At 46.1% G+C, this 25,055-nt stretch overlaps 1 protein-coding gene across 2 annotated transcripts; it reads left to right on the top strand.

The window, feature by feature from the left end:
* Positions 1–4,160: 4,160 nt before the first annotated feature.
* Positions 4,161–9,170, top strand: LOC138299204 (tubulin-specific chaperone E-like). Of its 2 annotated transcripts, none has more exons than XM_069237315.1 (2): positions 4,161–4,406; positions 5,256–7,352. In XM_069237315.1, exon 2 carries the CDS (start codon positions 5,496–5,498, stop codon positions 7,080–7,082), a length of 1,587 nt encoding a protein of 528 aa, XP_069093416.1. In that variant the 5' UTR covers positions 4,161–4,406; positions 5,256–5,495; the 3' UTR covers positions 7,083–7,352. The 2 variants fall into 2 exon arrangements, with proteins under 2 accessions (XP_069093416.1, XP_069093415.1); XM_069237314.1 differs by having other exon boundaries at positions 4,166–4,302; positions 5,256–9,170.
* Positions 9,171–25,055: the final 15,885 nt, after the last annotated feature.

Here is a 25,055-nt window from a genome sequence, read left to right as displayed (position 1 = left end):
GCAACGCCAACAACGACAACTCTCCTCTCACCCCTGGTGCACCAACTCCTGCTCTCACCCTAAACCTTTCCCCACCTCTGAACCCTATACCCCTACTCCCCTCCCGTTCCCCCACCTCTTCCTGCCGTACACTGCCTAGTGCACCCCCTCCTGTTTCCATCGAGCCACCCATTACGCCGTGCTCTTCCTTACTCTCTCTGGAAAAAAAGCTAGGCTCTCTAATCACCGCCATCTCCCAACTTGAAGCTACCATTTTAGTTTTAAGCTCCAAGATCTCGACTTTTCCACACACCTCAATTCCTTTGGCTAACACTCACCCTTCCACGAGATGCACCTCACCACCACACCCCACTATAGCTGAACATAGCCAGTCGTCTGCAAATCCACACAAGCGCTCGAACGCCACCCTTCCTTTACTTCCACTTCCCAGTAACCCTGTAATCTACACTATTCCGACCATCTCCTCTGTCAGAACCACTCGCCCACCTAAATCCTCCCGAGCGCCCTCATATAAGCACAATATCCCTATCACCCCTCATAGCCCAAGTGCCCCCGTCACCAAAACAGTTGCGTCAGAGCTGCGCTGTCTGCTCCACAACTGCAGATCTGCAATAAAACACAAACTTGAAATCTCTGATACCATCAACTTGCACAATATTGACATGCTCTTCCTCACAGAGACCTGGTTCAACGATACCTCTCACTCTATGTTTGATCTCCTTGTACCCACAGGCTATTCTATTCTTAGAAATGACAGAATTGACAAAGTGGGGGGAGGTGTTGCGGTCATCTTTAGAAACTCCCTTCAACTTAAGGCTCTTCCTAACAGCTCCTGCCACACTTTTGAATGCCTATCAATTGAGCTTCAATTGCACCACCGCTCACCTCTCAGATTCCATGCTATTTACCACCCGCCTGGTAGCAGCCCTTCGTTTATGGAGGAACTCACGGACTGCATCAGCGACCAATTCACGCAAAGTGACAATCAGATCTTCGTGGGTGACTTCAATGTCCACTGGGGCTCGCCTCAAGACACAAATGCGAATTTGCTGGCCACCTTCCTCTCTGCAAACGATCTTATCCAACACTGCACAGAAACAACACACTCTAAAGGCTCAATCCTAGACCTTGTCATTTCTAAAGCAGGCTTGCTGACTATCGCTACCCCTATTCATGTAGACTGGTTGGACCACCTCCTCATCCCATTCTCTCTTCACCTATCACACTCTATAACTCTGGGCCAGCCTAAGAGGGCTACTTCCTGGTTCCGTGATACTAAAAATATTGACCTCAGTACCCTCTGTAATTCTGCCTTGCTATCACTTCCAAGGCTAGACCCGGACCTAGATGTCAACGAACTCACCTCCCAATGCCTCACAGTCCTTGCAGTCGAAATCAATAATGTCGCTCCTCTCCAAAGCAAAAAGAAAAGGCCCACTCCCTCAGCACCTTGGTTCAACAAATCCCTCTATGAAGAAAGGAAGTTCATAAGAGCCCTTGAGAAACAATGGAGACAAGCACCCTCCACTGAAAATTTCGCCACGCTTCGTTCAGCAAGATCCAAGTACCACAATCTCATCTTCCTTGGAAAAGCGTCGCACTACAAATCCCTCCTTGACTCAGCCAAAAATAGACCCAAAAAACTATTCGACCTCATCAAGAACCCTAACAGCTCTCCCCCAACCTCCAAATTGGAAGATTCCACAAAGAAAGCAGCGGAATTCGCTATATTCTTTGACGAAAAGGTAAAATCACTTGTAGATCAGGTCATTCATCCTACCCCCACAGAGGAGTGCAAATCCTTAACCATTTGGCAAAACTTTGACCCCATCTCTGACGATGCTCTCCTTAAATGCATCCTCGATACAAAGCCCTCTAACCATTCTCTTGACCCCATCTCTAGTGCCATTGCCATTGACTTCTATACTAATTCTCTTTCCTACTGGACCACTCTGGTCAACCTCTCCCTCAGTCAAGGCTCCCTTCCTGTGTCCTTCAAAACTGGGCAGGTCACCCCTCTGCTAAAAAAAACCACTGCTGATGCGAACGACCTCAACAACTACCGTCCCATCACTAACCTACCCTTTCTTGCGAAAATCACAGAAAAATGTGTAGCGAAACAACTCTCTCGCCATATCAAGGAAAATGATCTTCTTGACAATTTCCAGTCTGGCTTCATTCAAAACTGCAGCACTGAAACAGCCCTGCTGCTAGTGATTGATGACGCGCTGCGGATACTCGATTCAGGGGAGTCTTGTCTTCTAATTCTTCTTGACCTTTCTGCAGCCTTTGACACTGTCAATCACAACACTCTCCTTAACACTCTTCAACAGAGAATGGGCATGGAGGGCACTGTGCTCAAATGGTTTGCCTCCTTCCTCTCTGATAGATCCCAAATGATCAAAATAGCGAACAGTCTTTCAGCTCCTGTAGCAGTCAGTCAAGGTGTTCCTCAAGGCTCCATACTTGCACCCACACTGTTCAATCTCTATTTAGAACCATTGGGAAATCTGCTGAGTAAATCCGGGATCCACTATCATCTATATGCGGATGACACTCAGATTTACCTTAAGGTGGCCTCCAATCACGATCTCTCCTTCCTTAGCTCTACTCTCGACTCCATTCAAAACTGGATGGTAACTCATCAACTGATCCTGAATCCCTCCAAAACAGAATTCCTCCTCCTTTCCTCCTCCCTTTCTCATCCCCCAGTGCAAACATGGATGGATCAGATCAATCTAATGAACAATAAGCCCATCATTGTCGAGAGCGCAAAATCCCTTGGTGTCATTCTCGACAAAAAACTTAATCTACTCTCCCACATTAACTCCATTGCAAAGTCTGCTCGACACCAACTGCGCCTTCTTTGGGGGATTCGTCGCTTCTTCCCGGAGCACGACCTTAAAACCCTGGTCCAAGCGCTGGTTCTCTCCAGATTGGACTACTGCAACTCTCTTCTTACTGGCCTTCCCAAATCCCACCTTTCCCCCCTGAAGTCTATTCTCCATTCAGCAGCTCGTTTCATATATGGGGCCAAAAGAAGCGACCACATCACACCCATTTTATCCACCCTCCGTTGGCTTCCCATAGAGGCAAGATCTATCTACAAAACTGCATGTATCACCCACAAAGCCTTGCACTCCTCCTCCCCTCGCTACCTGGTGAATAAACTGAAACTCTCTGGGGGCTCCAGACCATCACGTAATGCAGAAAAGTTATTGCTTGAACCTCCCATTTTCAAGAAGGAAAGATTGATGGCCCAATCCTTTTCAGGCAACGCAGTGAGAATCTGGAACTCACTTCCGCCTCAGCTTCGGACCACCACCTCTTCCCAGGCCTTTAAAGCTGACCTCAAAGCTCTCCTCCTTCAAAGACACTTCCAAAGTTAATTCAAGCCCTCTGTTTTCAGAAGGAAGTCCTTCCATTATAGGATATTCTGTTCTCCATGCCTATAGAAGTGCCTTCCCAGGGTGTTTTTGTGTTTTGAGTGTCTGCCATGTAGTGCAGTATTTTACCTCTACCTGTATCTTGTACTCGTTTGTAACATGCACACGGCACCTTTCCTTTTCAACGTATCATTTGCTACCTCTTATATCTTGTTTGCTTTTGATACATGCACAACGGCCACCACTGCCTCATGTAACGTAACTATTGTTTTAGTGTTTTGAGTGTCTACCATTGATTGCAACTTTTTTTACCTCTATTCGTACTTTATTTGCTCTTGTAACCTGCACACGTCACTTTTTCCTCTCATAACGTATCGTTTGCTACCTCGTTTATTTTTTGCTCTTGATATGTGCACAATTATCACGATTGCCTCTTGTAATGTAACGCTTGTTTTTGTAACAGGCTCACTTGTAATTCTTCTCCTCTTGTATCTTTACTTTGCCTATTGTGAAGCGCTCTGACACCTTCGGGTAAAGTCCGCGCTATATAAAAACGCATTAAATAAAATAAAATAAATGCATAATCAAAGATTCCAAAAGTGGTTAGTCCACAGCGCAGAAGTCATTGAGGGAACATTCTTAAAAGTAGGTTAGCACTCTAGTTTTTGGTGGCGAGCTGGCTAATGTTCCCATAGAACAGCATTACATGTATTCGCGATGGTCCTCTTTCTATGTCTACATTTTTCTGAGCCCGGTTTCCTGTGTGCCAGCTTCCGGTCTGGACGTGTTTAGTTTGGGATAGGCAGCTTTACAAATGCTAGCTGGCTGCAGGAAGTAGCTCTCTAAGTGTGTTGATTCAGGCAATTTACTTGGGAGCGGCGGGATTCCGTCTATCCTTCACACCCGATCTGGCGCGGTGAGTCGTTTTGTTTTTTCGGCGTGTTTTTTAAGAGTACTTCTCTTGCTACGGGTTCCACTTACTATCCAATTGGTTTACCTGTACCTTCACTTTTGTGAGAAGTAAGTCTAATTATTAAGTTCGGGGTGTGGGCATGGTATTGTTGCCGCCACTTCGTGTCCATATTTTGTAGATCTAGCTGTTTACTTTGTGGTGATGGTGCTTATTATTAAAAAGGAAACTTTGCGCTCGATGTTGAATTTCCTATAATCTGAGTTCGAGGTCAAACTATTTAATATTCACCTTTTTACCGACCAGTACTTTAGTGCATATTGGCTCAGCGTTCTGCTGCCGATTAGACCAGGTTGATAAGCATCGAGCACGCATTTCTAAATTTTTTAATGGCTTGCATCTGTTACAGTATTTTGCACAAGTAAAAAATATGTCCAGAGGTAACTTTTTCAGCTTCACGGCCGTGCTACCCACTCCGCCATGGCCTCATTTATTAGTGTGTAATTTTAATTTCTGTCAGGACTCGACCTCGTACTTTCGGTCTCTGTTCCAAAATGTGACTGCATTTGAGACTGGGGAAACAGGAAGGCATTGATAATTATTCTGTACTACACACTCCAGCTCTGGAAACTCAGCGAAGTTTTTTAATGCATTTTGCTTTAGTATTGTGTAATTAACTCACCCCCCTAAAAGCAGGAGGGAAGACAGTGACTTGATAGTTCTGTGCGTAAACTCCAGTTGTGACGTGTTGTGTACTGTGGGGAGGGTCACTGAAATTGTTTGTTTGTTTGACAACAAACGCCAGTCATATGAAAGGCCAATTTAATGTCTTGAAGTAAGTGAGCTGAAATACTGGGTTGTCAGGATTGTTCATGTATGTAAACATGAAGAATGTTAATGTGATAAAGTTAACAAATAAAAGCAGCATGTATGCCTTAATTCTCCTTTTCCTCTTTCAGAGCATTTGAATATCTGCTTAACGAAAAGGATGGATGTGAAGATGGGCCTCTGCGATGAATAAACTCTATTCTGCTTTTGCAGTTTCCTTTGCTGGAGCCTAGAACGGAGACTTATTGTTGGGGCACAATTGAAATGTTGGAAAACACATATTCCTAGGGATCTTAAAGGGATCAGATTGAACTCTTCTTTAGCCAAATACAAGCTATTGATTATTCCATAACAATTTCATTGAATGTATCATGACCGACTGTGTGCCTTCTGGTGCCATTGGCAGTAGAATCACCTGTGATGGAGAATATGCCACAGTGCTGTATGTTGGAAGTGTGCCCCCTACAGCTGGGCTGTGGCTTGGTGTGGAATGGGACAACCCTAATAGAGGAAAACATGATGGCAGCCATGAAGGGGTGCAGTATTTTAAGTGTAACCACCCTCAAGCAGGATCATTTATTCGCCCAAAAAAGGCCAACTTCGGAGTGGACTTTCTCACAGCTTTAAAGAGCCGTTATGTATTTAAAGGTAGATTAAATGATGAGAATTCTCAAGAAGAAGCACTAATAATCGGCAAGAAGAAGGTTGAACTTGTTATTGTTGAGTCTGCAGAAGACGAAAGTCAACTCTTCAAGTTGCAGAACATCTCACTGAGAGACTGTGATGTCAGTTGTGCTGGTCGAGACGGGGATATTTTAAAAGTATGTCCCAACATTACAGCACTAAATTTAGCACAAAACCTCTTTTCGCATTGGGATCATATATCAAATATTGCCCACCAGCTGAGGAACTTGGAAATCCTTGATCTCAGCGGAAACAGATTGAGAGTTCCTTCTGACCCAGGGTTATTATCTAGTGCCTTTATGAACCTAAAGGTCCTATCGCTCAGCCACGCAAAAATGACATGGGCAAATGTGCTTCATTGTGCACCAATGTGGCCAACACTCGAGGAGTTGCATCTAGTTTCTAATGATATTACAGTCTTAGAAAGACCCATTCGCGTTTTGCAGTCTTTGAAACTGTTGGACATTTCTAATAATAAATTATTAGATGGGAATCAGTTATCTGAGCTCGCAAACCTACCTGAACTAGAAAAGCTAATTCTCATCAACACAGGAGTTTCCTCTGTTTGCTTTTCTGACGTTGGGTTTGGAAGCAAAAGTGTCATGTTTTCTTCATTGAAGCATCTTTCAGTTGACAACAATAACATTTCCCATTGGTCGTTCATAAATGAACTGGATAAAATAAAATCTTTACATTCGCTGAGCTGTCAGAATAACCCTGTGCTAGAAGCGGAAACAAATTTAGAAACCGCCAGGCAGTTCATAATTGCAAAGATAGGTGGTCTCAAGTTCCTAAACAAAACAGAGATTCTACCAGAAGAGAGAAAGGGAGCTGAGCTTGACTACCGTAAGACGTTTGGGACTGCCTGGTTGAAGGCTGGGGGAAACAAGGACCCTAACCTTAATGCGCCAAGTCAAGCCTTTCTTACTGAACATCCTAGATATCCATGCCTCATACAGAAATATGGTGCACCAGAAGAAGGTGAATTAAAGCAGCAAGAACCATTTGCTTTGAAAAATCAGCTGTTGACTCTAAACATCAAATGTCCAGAGAAATCTGACCAAAAACCACTTCTGAAAAAACTCCCAGATTCAATGACAGTTCAGAAGGTGAAGGGGCTCCTGTGCCGTTTACTGAAAGTCCCAGGGTCGGAACTGAGGCTGTCTTACGAAAGTATGAAAATGAAAGGTGTTGAGATTGAACTAGAAAATGATTTGAAGCCCTTACAGTTCTACTGCGTAGAGAGTGGGGACTGCATACTGGTGAGATGGTAATGGCCACGTGGTATGGTGGTATCTATTGCATGACTCAGTATGGATAATGCTGTCCAGGAAGAAATAACGTCTGCCTTCAAATGGTGGCCAAATTAGCACTTTGAATTTGAACTCAGCAAGCGTACTCTTGTGACTGCCTTCCACAGGAAAATAATGTGCTAATAAGTACTATGAAATATAGTTATTATGGCATCGTTTATTGTCCAGTCAAATGTCTGGTGTATACAGCTTAGTAAATATTTTAAATTAAAAAATATTCTGAACTCACCACAGAAGAGACCATTGGGGATGTGGAAATTTTAGTATTCTGGGCCAAGGACACGGTAGTCCAGGAATGTTGCGTCACATACAAAAAATACATAATTGACATAGTCTTCTGGTTAATTGGCACATCCTTAGCTGTAGAGCAGGTGCTCATGGGTTTCTGTGAGAGCCGAAAATTGCCAATACTGGAGACACTATGATATGTTTTAAATATAGTTTACATGTATTTGGTTTCTAGGAAATGCTTTTGTTTCATGTCAGTGACTGAGCCAACTCTTTTTAACACTTTTATCAAAAGAAGTTTGTGGTGAAGTACTTACTTCGAGTCTTACGGAGGTAGAAAAGATTCCTAGCTCAAGTTTGGTCTCAAATCACCCAACTATTTTGCAGTGTTGAAATGTTGGTCCTTTCTTCCACTACAAATGATTTCTGATATGGTTCAAGCTTGTGGGGTACACATCATCTTTTGTTAAACACCTTTACAAAATAAGTTATAAGTGCAAGAAATGTAAGTATAAGGAGGTAATGTAATTAGGAGGTTAATATACAGTACATGGCTTTTAGTTTCAGTTGCATACACTCGCACTTACTTCAAAGCTTTAGCAAATAATCACTCAAAGCTTTCTGCTCCTTCTTTGTCCTATTTTTATGATTGAACACATCATTGTGGAGGCCTGTGCGGTTCGAGCCCACAACCCAGGCCTTCCTGTCTTGATGATAATGGAAAAATGAGGGACAATCAAACAAGAGACTATTTTTTTTTTTCCCCTCATCGTTTCCGTTACTTAGTTAATTTACACTTCATTTCCCCCTTATCGGAGGGAGAGCTTAGGTTGTGACTTACTTTATGGTTAAACTATCATGACCAAAGTCATTGACTTAGATGAGCACATAGCAATGGCTGATGCATGCTGGTGTATGATAAAGGAACATAAACTTTCCATGCATCGGCTAATGTTTTTAAATCTTACCGAACATATCTGTTTAAGGTTTTAAGTTACCTCTATAGAGTTTGGCTACTAAGTGCACCCTTATTTGGTTGAGCGTCTCCCATACTATATGATATCTAGAGCTGCCTCAAAGAGGTTCAGCACATCGGAGTAGAACATTACTTGGGACGAGATATAAACCCTACGATGGAGCTACAAAATGTGGGTGAGGGTTTTTATCTTTAACCCCTTTGCTGCCAGGCCTTTTCCCCCTCAGGTGCCAGGCAGTTTTTTTTTTTTTTTTGCCATTTGGGGCAGTTCACGCTTAGGCCCTCATAACTTTTTGTCCACATAAGCTACCCACGCCACATTTGTCCTTTTTTTCCCAGCATCCTAGGGATGCTAGCGGTACCCAGACTTTGTGGGTTCCCCTGAAGGAGACCAAGAAATTTGCCAAAATACAGCTAAAATTGTTTTTTTTAAAAAATGTCTACCCTTCACTTACAAGGGGCTGCAGAAGAAGGCTTGTGTTTTTTTTCCCCTGTAAATGTCATCAACAAAGGGTTTGCGGTGCTAAAATCACCATCTTCCCAGCTTTCAGGAACAGGTAGACTTGAGTCAGAAAACAACATTTTCCAGCACAATTTTGGAATTTTATTAGGACATAACCCATTTTTACTATTTGTTTTCACTTTCAGCCTCCTTCCAATTAGTGACAGAAATGGTTGTGAAACCAATGCTGGATCCCAGAAAGCTAAACATTTCTGAAAAGTAGACAACATTCTGAATTCAGCAGGGGGTAATTTGTGTTGATCCTACAAGGGTTTCCTACAGAAAATAACAGCTGAAATAAAAACATTGAAATTTAGGTGAAATAAACAGCCATTTTTCTCCACGTTTTACTCTGTAGCTTTTTCCTGCGATGTCAGATTTTTTAAAAGCAATATACCGTTACGTCTGCTGGACTCTTATGATCTGTGTGGATGGTGCAATGTCCAGGAGGACAGCACAGTCCTAGTCATCAAACCTGATTTAATCTCTTTCTCTTGCTGCCATTAAGAAGTTCTCTTTTGTTTGAGAGTTGTAGAATGTAGCTATCCCCCTCCCCCCACCCCCACCTGGCTTCATCATAACTTTGTGCTATAATAGCCTTCTGAGTTGGTGATGCGGGGAGGTGGGCCTTTTGTTCAGCATCGTGCAGATCCCGAGGAAAGGGCACTGTGACAGAATAGTGAGCCCACGAGTTTATCTGTACGTGAGCTGTGCAAAATGGACACCTTAGACACCCTTATGCAAGTAGTCACTCAAATGCAAAAGGATTTGACAGACTAAAAAAAAATGTTACAGCCGATTTTTAGTTAACAAAGTAACCCAGTTACAGAGTAAGGTGGATGGTTCTGAATCTGAGTCTCGGCTTATGCTTTCCACACCTACTAACATAGCTGTGAACGTGCCGACACAGATTCCTCTAGCTGCACCAGAAAGATTTGCATTCCTTATATCATATCTGAATGGTGGTGCAGCTACTTGGGCAGTGCCATAAGTCCGATTAGACAGTCCCCTTTTGTATAATTGGCGTAGTTTTGTAGAAGAATTTGTAAAGGTATTTGACCGGCACGCAATAACTATGTCTGCAGACAAAGAGTTACTAGAACTACGTCAAGGAAACAAAGACTTGATAACGTATTTGTCACACTTCAACCGGTTAGTAGTGGAAACCGCTTGGCCAGAGGAAAAAGGTCAGAAGTATTTTATCAAGGGCTAAAAGACTTATTGGCCCAAGTTGAACCGCAACCGGAAACTTGTACTGATTTAATTAATCTAACCCTGCGCATAGATCATAGACTCTCAGAGAGAAAAGGAGTAAGCAAAAAATGGGAAAAAACCCAACTGGCGAATGGAAAGGTCCAGACACCTTCAGTTGTCCTCAGATCCTATTATAGACCCTATGGATATCGGAACTGTTCGCCCATCATTGACCAAAGAGGCGAAAGACATGCGACGAAGAAATGGACAGTGTCAGAATTTTATATGGGCGTCATCTGCACATTTTGCCAGTTACGCTACCTTTTTCTACTCCAACCACTCCAGCAGTCATGGACATGTTAACACACATGAAAAAGGTACATTCACAATTGTAAACAAATCTACATCAAGCAAAGACAAAATATAAAATGCAATATGACAAACACCAGCCTGGCCCTCAGTATATAGACAAAGATAGAGTTTGGTTATCCACTAAAAACTTTGTATTTAAAAATGTTTCATCCAAAATTCATAGGGCCCTATGAAGTTCTGTGACAAGTGAACCCAGTAACATATAAACTAAAATTGCCATCGTCCTTGAAAATTCACCCGGTGTTTCTCACTTCACTTCTTAAACCTGCTTCGCCCTCAAGTGTCACACAACCTGCTCCTCTATTAGTCCATGGTCATTGGGTGTATGAGGTGGGATCTATCTTATACTCTAGATATCGTGGGTCTTCCCTTTGGTACTTAGTGTCCTGGAAAGGATACGCACCGGAAAATGACTCCTGGGAACCTGCAAGACATGTCCATGCACCACGTTTGGTGCGACGCTTTCATCTCCTCCATCCTGATAAGCCGGTCCCTGGACTGCGCTTGGGAAAGGGGTGTAATGTCAGGAATAAGGCTGCGCGCAGCCCAGGTCCTGCCCGAAACTCCGCTGCACGTATTTGCAGCGCTTCATGCGCACCACTTGTCATCCCTTCCTGTTCTAAAAGTGGTCATCAACATCGCCTGCCTGTGGTAAAGCTCATGTAGCTGCAGGGTCAGGACATCGGTGGACAAGATGCACTTATCAGTGCTATTCTATGAAGGGACTACAATTCCCAGGTTTTTAGAGGCAGCGGCCATCTTGTGGTGTGGCAGGCCTATAAAGCCCAGCCACACCCACACCCAAGCACAGTGCTCACTATTTTGAAGACTTCGATGCAGTCAGACCTCGTGGGGGTTCCTCTGAAGAAGAGCAGATTTCCTGCATGACAGATAGACAGCAAGTCGGAGTATCCTTGTTTCCATGGTGAATTCAGATACGAGTAGGTCGTACTCGTAGTGGTAAGGTCTTGATGAGCCCAATCTTGAAGGAAGTGGTTACTTCCAAAAGTACAGTGCCCCTTAGCACAACGAGCAAAGCGTTTCCAGTTCTAAGAGTAAAGCGGCCTTGGCGTGACAAGCAAAGCGCTTCGGATCACAGGAGTAAAGCGCCCCTTAGCACAACGAGCAAAGCGCTTCAGGCCACACGTGTAAAGCGCCCTTGGCCCGATAATCAAAGTGTTTCAGTCCACATGAGTAAAGCGCCCTTGGCAGGACAATCAAAGCGTTTCAGTCCACATGAGTAAAGTGCCATTGGCACGACAATCAAAGCGTTTCAGGCCGCATGAGTAAAGCGGTCTTGGCAAGAGGATTAAAACGCTTTAGTCCACATGAGTAAAAGCGCCCCCTTAGCACAACGAGCAAAGCACTTCAAGGCACAAGAGTAAAGCCCCCTTGGTACGACAATCAAAGTGTTTCAGGCTACATGAGTAAAGCGATCTGGGCACTAGTATCAAAATGCTTCATGCCACATGAGTAAAGCACTCTGTGGCATAATGAACAAATCGCTTCATGTATGATGATCAAAGCGCTTCATGAACAACAAGCAAGGCGCTTCTGCCCAATAAACAAAACGCTTCAAATTCAATGAGTAAACTTTCAGACCTAGGTAGTAAATGTAAAAACGTTTCAGAGATAAGCAAATTATACTTTCATTGTTTTTTGGGAAACATAATATGTGATACACATATTTAAGTCTTTGAGAATGTCTAGGCTTAGATCAAACGTTTATCTTATGAATACATAATTGTTACATGATTGATATTTAGAGTATGACCATAGTCCAAAGCTCTTGCCATCTCTAGGTTTAGAGGTTGCAGTTTGTTCTTGTTCCATGATTCAAAGAAGGGGCTATGCCCAATTCACAAAGGGTCTCAATCTGATATCACAGAGACGCCTTTATTCAAGAGTCTATTGGTGAGTTATACTGTTATGAATGAATGTATGCATATTTGTTCTAACCGTTTCTTTTCAGATCTCTCTCCCTGCAGTTCCCTACCCTGATTCCCTTCCCCGGCTGGCTTCATCATAACTCTGTGCTATAATTGCCTTCTGAGTTGGTGACTCTGGGAGGTGGGCCTTTTGTTCAGCAGCGTGCAGATACCGAGAAAAGGGCACTGTGACAGAAAGTCTCTAAGGGCTGCAGCATGTCTTATGCCACCCTGGGGACCCCTCACTCAGCACATGCACACTGCCTCACAGCTTGTGTGTGCTGGTGTGGAGAAAATGACTAAGTCGACGGAGTGCCATGCCCACCTCACACTGCCTGTGGCATAGGGAAGTCACCCCTCTAGCAGGCCTTACAGCCCTAAGGCAGGGTCACTATACCACAGTTGAGGGCATATGTGCATGAGCATTATGCCCCTACAGTGTCTAAGCAAAACCTTAGACATTGTAAGTGCAGGGTAGCCATAAAGAGTATATGGTCTGGTAGTTTGGCAAACATGATCTCCGCGGTTGCATAATGGCTACACTGAAATCTGGGAAGTTTGGTATCAAACTTTTCAGCCCAACAAGTGCACACTGATGCCAGTGTGGAATTTATTGTAAAATGCACCCAGAGGGCATCTAAAGATGCCCCCTAAATACCAGTCCTAAATACCGACTCCTAGTGCTAGGCTGACCAGTTTCTGCCAGCCTGCCACAACCAGACGAGTTTCTGGCCACATGGGGAGAGTGCCTTTGTCACTTTGTGGCCAGGAACAAAGCCTGTATTGGGTGAAGGTGCTTCTCACCTCTCCGTGCAGGAACTGTAAAACCTGGCGGTGAGCCTCAAAGGCTCCTGCCTTTTGTTACAGCACCCCAGGGCATCCCAGCTAGTGGAGATGCCCGCCCCTCCGGCCACTGACCCCACTTTTGGCGGCAAGGCTGGAGGAGATAATGAGAAAAACAAGGAGGAGTCACCCACCAGTCAGGACAGCCCCTAAGGTGTCCTGAGCTGAGGTGACCCCTGCCTTTAGAAATCCTCCATCTTGAGATTGGAGGATTCCCCCAATAGTATTAGGGATGTGCCCCCCTCTCCTCAGGGAGGAGGCACAAAGAGGTTGTAGCCACCCTGCAGGACAGTAGCCATTGGCTACTGCCCTCCTGACCTAAACACACCCCTAAATTCAGTATTTAGGGGTGACCCAGGAAATCAGATTCCTGCAACCTACACAAAGAAGAAGGACTGCTGACCTGAAAGCCCTGCAGAGATGACGGAGACGACAACTGATTTGGCCCCAGCCCTACCGGACTGTCTCTAGAGTCAAAGAACCTGCACAGCGACGCATCCGACAGGGATCAGCGACCTCTGAAGCCTCAGATGACTGTCCTGAACCAAAGGACCAAGAAACTCCTGAGAACAGCGGCACTGTTCACCTACAGCAACATTTTTGCAACTTTGAAGCAACTTTTAATGAGCTCACTCTTCCGCCGGAAGCGTGAGACTTCTCCCTCTGCACCTGCCGCCCCCGGCATGAGCTCCACAGAACCAAAACTGTAGAGAGGACACCCAGGCGACTGCGACCCCATGAGTAACCTGAGATGACCTCCCTGCATCCCCACAATGACGCCTGCAGAGAGGATCGAGAGGCTCCCCCTGACCACAACTGCCTGGAACAAAGAACCCGATGGCTAGACTAAGCACTGCACCATCAGCCCCCAGGACCAAGAGGAACCGAACTCCAGTGCAGGAGTTACCATCAGGTGACCCTCTGCCTAGCCCAGTCGGTGGCTGGCCCGAGAAGCCCCCTGTTCCCTGCCTGCATCTTGAGAGTGCCCCCCCCCCCCCCCGGGTCCCTCCATTGATTTCTACAGAATACCAGATACCTACTAAGCACACTGCACCCGGCCGCCCATGTGCTGCTGAGGGTGTGTTTTGTGTGACCCCCCCCCCCCCCCCCCCCCCAAGTGCTCTACAAAACCTCCTGGTCTGCCCTCCGAAGACGTAGGTACTTGCCTGTTGGCAGACTGGAACCGGGGCACCCCTGTTCTCCATGGGCGCCTATGTGTTTTGGGCCCTCCTTTGATTTTTGCACCTGACCTACCCTGTGTTGCTGGTGCGGTGACTTTGGGTTGCCTTGAACCCCCAACGGTGGGCTGCCTATGCCCAGGAAACTGAACTTGTAAGTGCTTTACTTACCTCAGAAACTTAACCTTACTTACCTCCCCCGGGAACTGTTGATTTTTGCACTGTCCACTTTTAAAATAGCTTATTGTCATTTTAACCTATACTGTGTATGTTACTGCTCTAATTCAAAGTTCATTACTTACCTGTGTGGAGTACCTTGAATTGTATGTATTTACTTCAAATCTTGAATCTTGTGGTTCTAAAATAAATTAAGAAAATATATTTTTCTATATAAAAACTATTGGCCTGGAGTTAAGCCTTTGAGTATGTGTTTCTCATTTATTGCCTGTGTGTGTACAACAAATGCTTAACACGACCCTCTGATAAGCCTACTGCTCGACCACACTACCACAAAATTGAGCATTAGAATTATCTACTTTTGCCACTATCAACCTCTAAGGGGAACCCTTGGACTCTGTGCACACTATCTCTTACTTTGAGATAGTATTTACAGAGCTAACTTCCTACAAGTTGTCTCTGTAAATACTATCTCAAAGTGATAGTGTGCACAGAGTCCAAGGGTTCCCCTTAGAGGTTGGTAGTGGCAATAATAGATAATACTAATGCTCCATTTGTGGTAGTGCTCAAGCAGTAGGCTTATCAGAGGGTAGTGTTAAGCATTTGTTGTACACACACAGGCAATAAATGGGAACACACACTCAAAGACTTTATATATAGAAAAATATTCTTATCTTAATTTATGTTAGAACCACAAAATTCAGAATTCAAGTAAGTACATACATTGTAAGGTACTTGGCTTAGGTAAATATAGAACTTTGAAGTAAAACAGTAATTTAAACAGTTTGGCATAAAATGGGAATAAGCTATTTTAAAAGTGACACTGCAAAATTCAACAGTGCCTGGGGGAGGTAAGTACAAGTTGGTTTAGCAGGTAAGTAAAGCACTTACAAGTTCAGTCTCTGGGGCATAGGCAGCCCACCGTTGGGGGTTCAATTCAACCCCAAACACCCAGCACCAGCAACACAGGGAAGGTCCGGTGCAGAGGTCAAAGAGGGGCCCAAATAACATAGGTGCCTATGGAGACTAGGGGTGCTCTGGTTCCAGTCTGCTAGCAGACCAGGGGGGTTTTGTAGTGCACTGGGGGGGGGGGGCACAGGCACACAAAATACACCCTAAGCGGCACAGGGGCAGCCGGGTGCAGTGTGCTAACAAGGTGTCGGGTTTTGCAGTGAAATCAATGGAGGGAACCGGGTGTCACTCTGGCAATGCAGGCAGGGCACAAGGGGGCTTCTCGGGCCAGCACCAACTCGGCAAAGATGAGGGCTGCCTGCTTGTCACTCCTGCACCGGTAGTTGGTTCCTCTCGGGCCTGGGGGCTGCGGGTGCAGTGCTTCTTCCAGGTGCCGGGTTCTTTGTTACCGAGCAGTCGCGGTCAGTGGGAGCATCTGGATTCTCTCTGCAGGCATCGCCATGGGGGTGCAGGGAGGTCGTCTCAGGGTGTCCACATCGTAGGAGTCGCCTCTGGAGTCCTCGCTGCAGTGTTGGTTTCTCTGGACATGAGCCGGGGGCGTCGAGTGCAGAGTGTTGGGGACTCATGCTTCAGGAGTGAGGTGGGAGTCCCTTTAAAGATGGTTTCTTCTTGGTTGTTTGGACAGAGCCACTGTCCACAGGAGTTTCTTGGTCCTTTGTGTTGCAGAGGTTGCTGGTCCCGCTGGATGTGTGGCTGTTGCAGGTTCTTTGAGTCTGGAGACCGGCCGGTGGGGCTGGGGCCAAATCAGTTGTTGTCTCTGTCTTCTCTGTGGGGTTTCCCACTAGCTGGAGTACCCTGGGGCGTTGTAACACCAGGCTTGAGCCTTTGAGGCTCACCGCCAGGTGTTAGAGTTCCTGCAAGGGGAGGTGTGAGGCCCTCCACCCAGGACAGGTTTTGTTCCTGGTCATAGAGTGCACTAAGGCCCCATGAGGCCAGAAACTAGTCTGGGAGTGGCAGGCTGGCAGAGACCAGTCAGCCTAGCACTAGCGGTTTGGCTGGCATGCAGGGGACATCTCTACGATGCCCTCTGAGTGCATTTCTCAATAAACCTCACACTGGCATCAGTGTGGATTTATTGTGCTGAGAAGTCTGATACCAGACTTCCCAGTATTCAGTGTAGCCATTATGGAACGGTGGAGTTCGTGTTCGACAAACTCCCAGACCATATACTCTTTATGGCTACCCTACACTTCCAATGTCTAAGGTTTTGCTTTGACACTGTAGGGGCATAGTGCTCATGCAGCTATGCCCTCACCTGTGGTATAGTGCACCCTGCCTTAGGGCTGTAAGGCCTGCTAGAGGGGTGGCTTACCTATGCCACAGGCAGTGGGTTGTGGGCATGACACCCTGAGGGGAGTGCCATGTTGACTTTGTCTTTTTCTCCCCAGCAGCACACACAAGCTGTGAGGCAGTGTGCATGTGCTGAGTGAGGGGACCCCAGGGTGGCATAATACATGCTGCAGCCCTTATAGACCTTCCCTGGCCACAGGGCACTTGGTACCAGGGGTACCATTTACAAGGGACTTATCTGTGTGCCAGTACTGTGCCAAATGTGGAGACAAAGGTACCGTTTTAGGGAAAGAACACTGGTGGTGGGGCCTGGTTAGCAGGGTCCCAGCACACTTTCAATCATAACTAGCATCAACAAAAGGCAAAAAGTTAGGTGAGTAACCATGCCAACAGTGGCATTTTCCTACACTATCAAAAAAGGAAGACATTGTCTCTGATCCGGAATGTCTTGTTTCATTCCGCGCTGGAGTCTACATCGAGTGATGCCAGTCCGGTTCCATAATCGGAGTGGGAATTGACAGTGGGGCCGGAAACATGGCCACTGGGTGAGATTCTGTGGAAAGCGATGGACTTGGATCCAGTCTTGTACCAGCTCCAGGAACTGATCTAACGGGCCAAATGCAGCAGACGGCAAAGTCGTCTGTGGGAATCCAAAAGGCGGTCAAGAGGGATAGGCTCATTCAAATATAAGGAGCATTGCCTCATAAAATTTCTTCAGTTGGATGGGGTCACTGTGGGAAATTCTGGAAGTCGCTGAGCTGACCCAGACTCTGACTTTGCAGGTGAAGAGTGGAGCTGTGCCTAGAATTGTGACATTGTTCTTGTGCCTTGTATGATGACTTCTTGTCCTTCTTCCTACAAGACTTACCCAACAAAGGTTTTCACCTCAATGATGGCCGACGGAAGCGATGCTGAGAGCAGACCCTGGGCCTTCCAAGCAAGCAGGGCCTGGAGCGGTGTGGAGTTGTCCAGTGTCGAACGACCATAAGCTTCAAGGTATGCTCATGGACCGTTTTGTGATTTATCATTTGACAGTTTTGGCAGGCCTTGGAGTCGTGGCTCGATTGTATGCACCAAAGGCAAACCAGGTGGGATTCTGTCACTGACACCTGCCTGTGACAAGTTCCACGGGGTTTAAAACCCATGTTTTTTTAGGGTACATTCCTAATGCACATAAGGAGCAAAGCTCAACAAAATGTCAAATAAGCATTTGCAATAGGTCTTGCATTTGCCTGAGTTAGAACTATGGACATTGTAAATTCATAACTGGACTTTTCTTGCCAGATAAATTGGTCAACCCTGCCTCATAGTTTCGTCTTTTCCTGCCATATAATTCCAGTGGCCCTGCATATAACTAAAGCACTATGTATCCCTCTATCTGAAGCAAAAATTAAAATGCTGCCATTAAGCATCCCAATTTAAATCTGCCATGCTAATTCCAATAAAATACCACTTTCACCCCTGGACCATCAGAGTTGCTGGCTGGCTAACTCAGTTCCCCCCAAAAAAGACACAAGACAGCCACAGGAGAAATAAACTAGAAGGGTCACCCAAACATATCAAGAGTGCTCAAACAGCCATAGTGTAATAAGGATGTTATGCAGGCCTGAATCATGGTCATAACTGTAATAAGGAGAGAATAATAAAATTATAAACAATTATCATATAAACCTTTATTACAAACAAACTTTTGGCATTAGACTGTAATGCTCCAAACAGCCCATAAAGGGCACCACAACAACAATATCATTTGTAAGAAACATGGTCATGTAGCCATATTGTTAGCCCGTAGAGGGCTTATCCCCATAAAAAACTAAGTGAAAGTAATGCAGTGTAACCATATACAGCAGGCCTACTGCAATGATATTACAAGCAAGGCCTTTAAAACAAAACTTCTCCCAGCTATAAAACATAAGTTCTAGTCATGAGAAAACTTAAGATACTGAATGGTAAGAAGGGTTGTTATTTTGGGGTCCCCACTAACTGAGTGGGGGGGACCCAGAGATGATGTAGACAGTGTGTTTGAAGGTGGTCCCGTTGTCCTAGGACCACCACCCCCTGCAGGAACTGTAAAACCTGGCGGTGAGCCTCAAAGGCTCCTGCCTTTTGTTACAGCACCCCAGGGCATCCCAGCTAGTGGAGATGCCCGCCCCTCCGGCCACTGACCCCACTTTTGGCAGCAAGGCTGGAGGAGATAATGAGAAAAACAAGGAGGAGTCGCCCACCAGTCAGGACAGCCCCTAAGGTGTCCTGAGCTGAGGTGACCCCTGCCTTTAGAAATCCTCCATCTTGAGATTGGAGGATTCCCCCAATAGTTTTAGGGATGTGCCCCCCTCTCCTCAGGGAGGAGGCACAAAGAGGTTGTAGCCACCCTGCAGGAGAGTAGCCATTGGCTACTGCCCTCCTGACCTAAACACACCCCTAAATTCAGTATTTAGGGGTGACCCAGGAAATCAGATTCCTGCAACCTACACAAAGAAGAAGGACTGCTGACCTGAAAGCCCTGCAGAGATGACGGAGACGACAACTGATTTGGCCCCAGCCCTACCGGACTGTCTCTAGAGTCAAAGCACCTGCACAGCGACGCATCCGACAGGGATCAGCGACCTCTGAAGCCTCAGATGACTGTCCTGAACCAAAGGACCAAGAAACACCTGAGAACAGCGGCACTGTTCACCTACAGCAACATTTTTGCAACTTTGAAGCAGCTTTTAATGAGCTCGCCGGAAGCGTGAGACTTCTCCCTCTGCACCCGACGCCCCCGGCATGAACTCCACAGAACCAAAACTGTAGAGAGGACACCCAGGTGACTGCGACCCCGTGAGTAACCTGAGATGACCTCCCTGCATCCCCACAATGATGCCTGCAGAGAGGATCGAGAGGCTCCCCCTGACCACAACTGCCTGGAACAAAGAACCCGATGGCTAGACTAAGCACTGCACCATCAGCCCCCAGGCCCAAGAGGAACCGAACTCCAGTGCAGGAGTTACCATCAGTTGACCCTCTGCCTAGCCCAGTCGGTGGCTGGCCCGAGAAGCCCCCTGTTCCCTGCCTGCATCTTTAGAGTGACCCCGACCCCCCCGCCGGGTCCCTCCATTGATTTCTACAGAAAACCAGATACCTACTAAGCACACTGCACCCGGCCGCCCCTGTGCTGCTGAGGGTGTGTTTTGTGTGCCCCCCCCCCAAGTGCTCTACAAAACCTCCTGGTCTGCCCTCCGAAGACGTAGGTACTTGCCTGTTGGCAGACTGGAACCGGGGCACCCCTGTTCTCCATGGGCGCCTATGTGTTTTGGGCCCTCCTTTGATTTTTGCACCTGACCTACCCTGTGTTGCTGGTGCGGTGACTTTGGGTTGCCTTGAACCCCCAACGGTGGGCTGCCTATGCCCAGGAAACTGAACTTGTAAGTGCTTTACTTACCTCAGAAACTTAACCTTACTTACCTCCCCCGGGAACTGTTGATTTTTGCACTGTCCACTTTTAAAATAGCTTATTGCCATTTTAACCTATACTGTGTATGTTACTGCTCTAATTCAAAGTTCATTACTTACCTGTGTGGAGTACCTTGAATTGTATGTATTTACTTCAAATCTTGAATCTTGTGGTTCTAAAATAAATTAAGAAAATATATTTTTCTATATAAAAACTATTGGCCTGGAGTTAAGCCTTTGAGTATGTGTTCCTCATTTATTGCCTGTGTGTGTACAACAAATGCTTAACACTACCCTCTGATAAACCTACTGCTCGACCACACTACCACAAAATTGAGCATTAGAATTATCTACTTTTGCCACTATCAACCTCTAAGGGGAACCCTTGGACTCTGTGCACACTATCTCTTACTTTGAGATAGTATTTACAGAGCTAACTTCCTACAAGTTGTCTGTGTAAATACTATCTCAAAGTGATAGTGTGCACAGAGTCCAAGGGTTCCCCTTAGAGGTTGATAGTGGCAATAATAGATAATACTAATGCTCCATTTGTGGTAGTGCTCAAGCAGTAGGCTTATCAGAGGGTAGTGTTAAGCATTTGTTGTACACACACAGGCAATAAATGGGAACACACACTCAAAGACTTTATATATAGAAAAATATTCTTATCTTAATTTATGTTAGAACCACAAAATTCAGAATTCAAGTAAGTACATACATTGTAAGGTACTTGGCTTAGGTAAATATAGAACTTTGAAGTAAAACAGTAATTTAAACAGTTTGGCATAAAATGGGAATAAGCTATTTTAAAAGTGACACTGCAAAATTCAACAGTTCCTGGGGGAGGTAAGTACAAGTTGGTTTAGCAGGTAAGTAAAGCACTTACAAGTTCAGTCTCTGGGGCATAGGCAGCCCACCGTTGGGGGTTCAATTCAACCCCAAACACCCAGCACCAGCAACACAGGGAAGGTCCGGTGCAGAGGTCAAAGAGGGGCCCAAATAACATAGGTGCCTATGGAGACTAGGGGTGCTCTGGTTCCAGTCTGCTAGCAGACCAGGGGGGTTTTGTAGTGCACTGGGGGGGGGGGCGGCACAGGCACACAAAATACACCCTAAGCGGCACAGGGGCAGCCGGGTGCAGTGTGCTAACAAGGTGTCGGGTTTTGCAGTGAAATCAATGGAGGGAACCGGGTGTCACTCTGGCAATGCAGGCAGGGCACAAGGGGGCTTCTCGGGCCAGCACCAACTCGGCAAAGATGAGGGCAGCCTGCTTGTCACTCCTGCACCGGTAGTTGGTTCCTCTCGGGCCTGGGGGCTGCGGGTGCAGTGCTTTTTCCAGGCGCCGGGTTCTTTGTTACCGAGCAGTCGCGGTCAGTGGGAGCATCTGGATTCTCTCTGCAGGCATCGCCATGGGGGTGCAGGGAGGTCGTCTCAGGGTGTCCACGTCGTAGGAGTCGCCTCTGGAGTCCTCGCTGCAGTGTTGGTTTCTCTGGACATGAGCCGGGGGCGTCGAGTGCAGAGTGTTGGGGACTCATGCTTCAGGAGTGAGGTGGGAGTCCCTTTAAAGATGGTTTCTTCTTGGTTGTTTGGACAGAGCCACTGTCCACAGGAGTTTCTTGGTCCTTTGTGTTGCAGAGGTTGCTGGTCCCGCTGGATGTGTGGCTGTTGCAGGTTCTTTGAGTCTGGAGACCGGCCGGTGGGGCTGGGGCCAAATCAGTTGTTGTCTCTGTCTTCTCTGTGGGGTTTCCCACTAGCTGGAGTACCCTGGGGCGTTGTAACACCAGGCTTGAGCCTTTGAGGCTCACCGCCAGGTGTTAGAGTTCCTGCAAGGGGAGGTGTGAGGCCCTCCACCCAGGACAGGTTTTGTTCCTGGTCATAGAGTGCACTAAGGCCCCATGAGGCCAGAAACTAGTCTGGGAGTGGCAGGCTGGCAGAGACCAGTCAGCCTAGCACTAGCGGTTTGGCTGGCATGCAGGGGACATCTCTACGATGCCCTCTGATTGCATTTCTCAATAAACCTCACACTGGCATCAGTGTGGATTTATTGTGCTGAGAAGTCTGATACCAAACTTCCCAGTATTCAGTGTAGCCATTATGGAACGGTGGAGTTCGTGTTCGACAAACTCCCAGACCATATACTCTTTATGGCTACCCTACACTTCCAATGTCTAAGGTTTTGCTTTGACACTGTAGGGGCATAGTGCTCATGCAGCTATGCCCTCACCTGTGGTATAGTGCACCCTGCCTTAGGGCTGTAAGGCCTGCTAGAGGGGTGGCTTACCTATGCCACAGGCAGTGGGTTGTGGGCATGACACCCTGAAGGAGTGCCATGTTGACTTTGTCTTTTTCTCCCCAGCAGCACACACAAGCTGTGAGGCAGTGTGCATGTGCTGAGTGAGGGGACCCCAGGGTGGCATAATACATGCTGCAGCCCTTAGGGACCTTCCCTGGCCACAGGGCACTTGGTACCAGGGGTACCATTTACAAGGGACTTATCTGTGTGCCAGTACTGTGCCAAATGTGGAGACAAAGGTACCGTTTTAGGGAAAGAACACTGGTGGTGGGGCCTGGTTAGCAGGGTCCCAGCACACTTTCAATCATAACTAGCATCAACAAAAGGCAAAAAGTTAGGTGAGTAACCATGCCAACAGTGGCATTTTCCTACACTATCAAAAAAGGAAGACATTGTCTCTGATCCGGAATGTCTTGTTTCATTCCGCGCTGGAGTCTACATCGAGTGATGCCAGTCCGGTTCCATAATCGGAGTGGGAATTGACAGTGGGGCCGGAAACATGGCCACTGGGTGAGATTCTGTGGAAAGCGATGGATTTGGATCCAGTCTTGTACCAGCTCCAGGAACTGATCTAACGGGCCAAATGCAGCAGACGGCAAAGTCGTCTGTGGGAATCCAAAAGGCGGTCAAGAGGGATAGGCTCATTCAAATATAAGGAGCATTGCCTCATAAAATTTCTTCAGTTGGATGGGGTCACTGTGGGAAATTCTGGAAGTCGCTGAGCTGACCCAGACTCTGACTTTGCAGGTGAAGAGTGGAGCTGTGCCTAGAATTGTGACATTGTTCTTGCGCCTTGTATGATGACTTCTTGTCCTTCTTCCTACAAGACTTACCCAACAAAGGTTTTCACCTCAATGATGGCCGACGGAAGCGATGCTGAGAGCAGACCCGGGGCCTTCCAAGCAAGCATGGCCTGGAGCGGTGTGGAGTTGTCCAGTGTCGAACGACCATAAGCTTCAAGGTATGCTCCTGGACCGTTTTGTGATTTATCATTTGACAGTTTTGGCAGGCCTTGGAGTCGTGGCTCGATTGTATGCACCAAAGGCAAACCAGGTGGGATTCTGTCACTGACACCTGCCTGTGACAAGTTCCACGGGGTTTAAAACCCATGTTTTTTTAGGGTACATTCCTAATGCACATAAGGAGCAAAGCTCAACAAAATGTCAAATAAGCATTTGCAATAGGTCTTGCATTTGCCTGAGTTAGAACTATGGACATTGTAAATTCATAACTGGACTTTTCATGCCAGATAAATTGGTCAACCCTGCCTCATAGTTTCGTCTTTTCCTGCCATATAATTCCAGTGGCCCTGCATATAACTAAAGCACTATGTATCCCTCTATCTGAAGCAAAAATTAAAATGTTGCCATTAAGCATCCCAATTTAAATCTGCCATGCTAATTCCAATAAAATACCACTTTCACCCCTGGACCATCAGAGTTGCTGGCTGGCTAACTCAGTTCCCCCCAAAAAAGCCACAAGAAAGCCACAGGAGAAATACACTAGAAGGGTCACCCAAACATATCAAAAGTGCTCAAACAGCCATAGTGTAATAAGGATGTTACGCAGGCCTGAATCATGGTCATAACTGTAATAAGGAGAGAATAATAAAATTATAAACAATTATCATATAAACCTTTATCACAAACAAACTTTTGGCATCAACAACAATATCATTTGTAAGAAACATGGTCATGTAGCCATATTGTTAGCCTGTAGAGGGCTTATCCCCATAAAAAACTAAGTGAAAGTAATGCAGTGTAACCATATACAGCAGGCCTACTGCAATGATATTACAAGCAAGGCCTTTAAAACAAAACTTCTCTCAGCTATAAAACATAAGTTCTAGTCATGAGAAAACTTAAGATACTGAATGGTAAGAAGGGTTGTTATTTTGGGGTCCCCACTAACTGAGTGGGGGGGGACCCAGAGATGATGTAGACAGTGTGTTTGAAGGTGGTCCCGTTGTCCTAGGACCACCACAGGTTAAGTTATGAGCAAACATGTTTTGTAAAATTAATGCCACGCAAAGATTTATGGGGCCAGTCTCCATGCCACGAGTATTTTAGTATGTTAATATGACTAATGCTTAGAACAGCCCCTAGAGAACACCACAATGAAAATAGCATTTGTAAGAAACATGGTCATGTAACTACGTAGTTTGCGCCTAGAGGGCATAACCACATAAAATGAAAATGGCATTAAATAATGCAGTGTAACCATATATTTAGACTTTAAAGGGCATAATGCATTTTACATTTTCATGGGTAGCAGGCCCATAGCAATGACATTACAAACAAGCCCCTTAAAACACAAGCTATTCCTGGCTGTAAAACCAAAGTTCCGGCCATGAGAGCAGTTAAAAAGGACACTGAATGGCAGGAGGGGATATTATTGTGGGGTCCCCACTAACCAAGCTTGGGGACCCAGAAATGATGTAGACAGAGAATGTCATGCTGAACGTTTTGTAGGTGGTCCCGTTGTCCTAGGACCACCACAGGCTGAGTTATGAGCAAAAATGTGATGTAAAAGCAATGCCCTGCAGATCA

This window comes from Pleurodeles waltl, chromosome 6 (assembly GCF_031143425.1).
Source record: "Pleurodeles waltl isolate 20211129_DDA chromosome 6, aPleWal1.hap1.20221129, whole genome shotgun sequence".
Lineage (NCBI taxonomy): Eukaryota > Metazoa > Chordata > Amphibia > Caudata > Salamandridae > Pleurodeles > Pleurodeles waltl.
The sequence above is the reverse complement of the archived record's forward strand: the minus strand, read 5'-3'. Positions and strand labels throughout refer to the sequence as shown.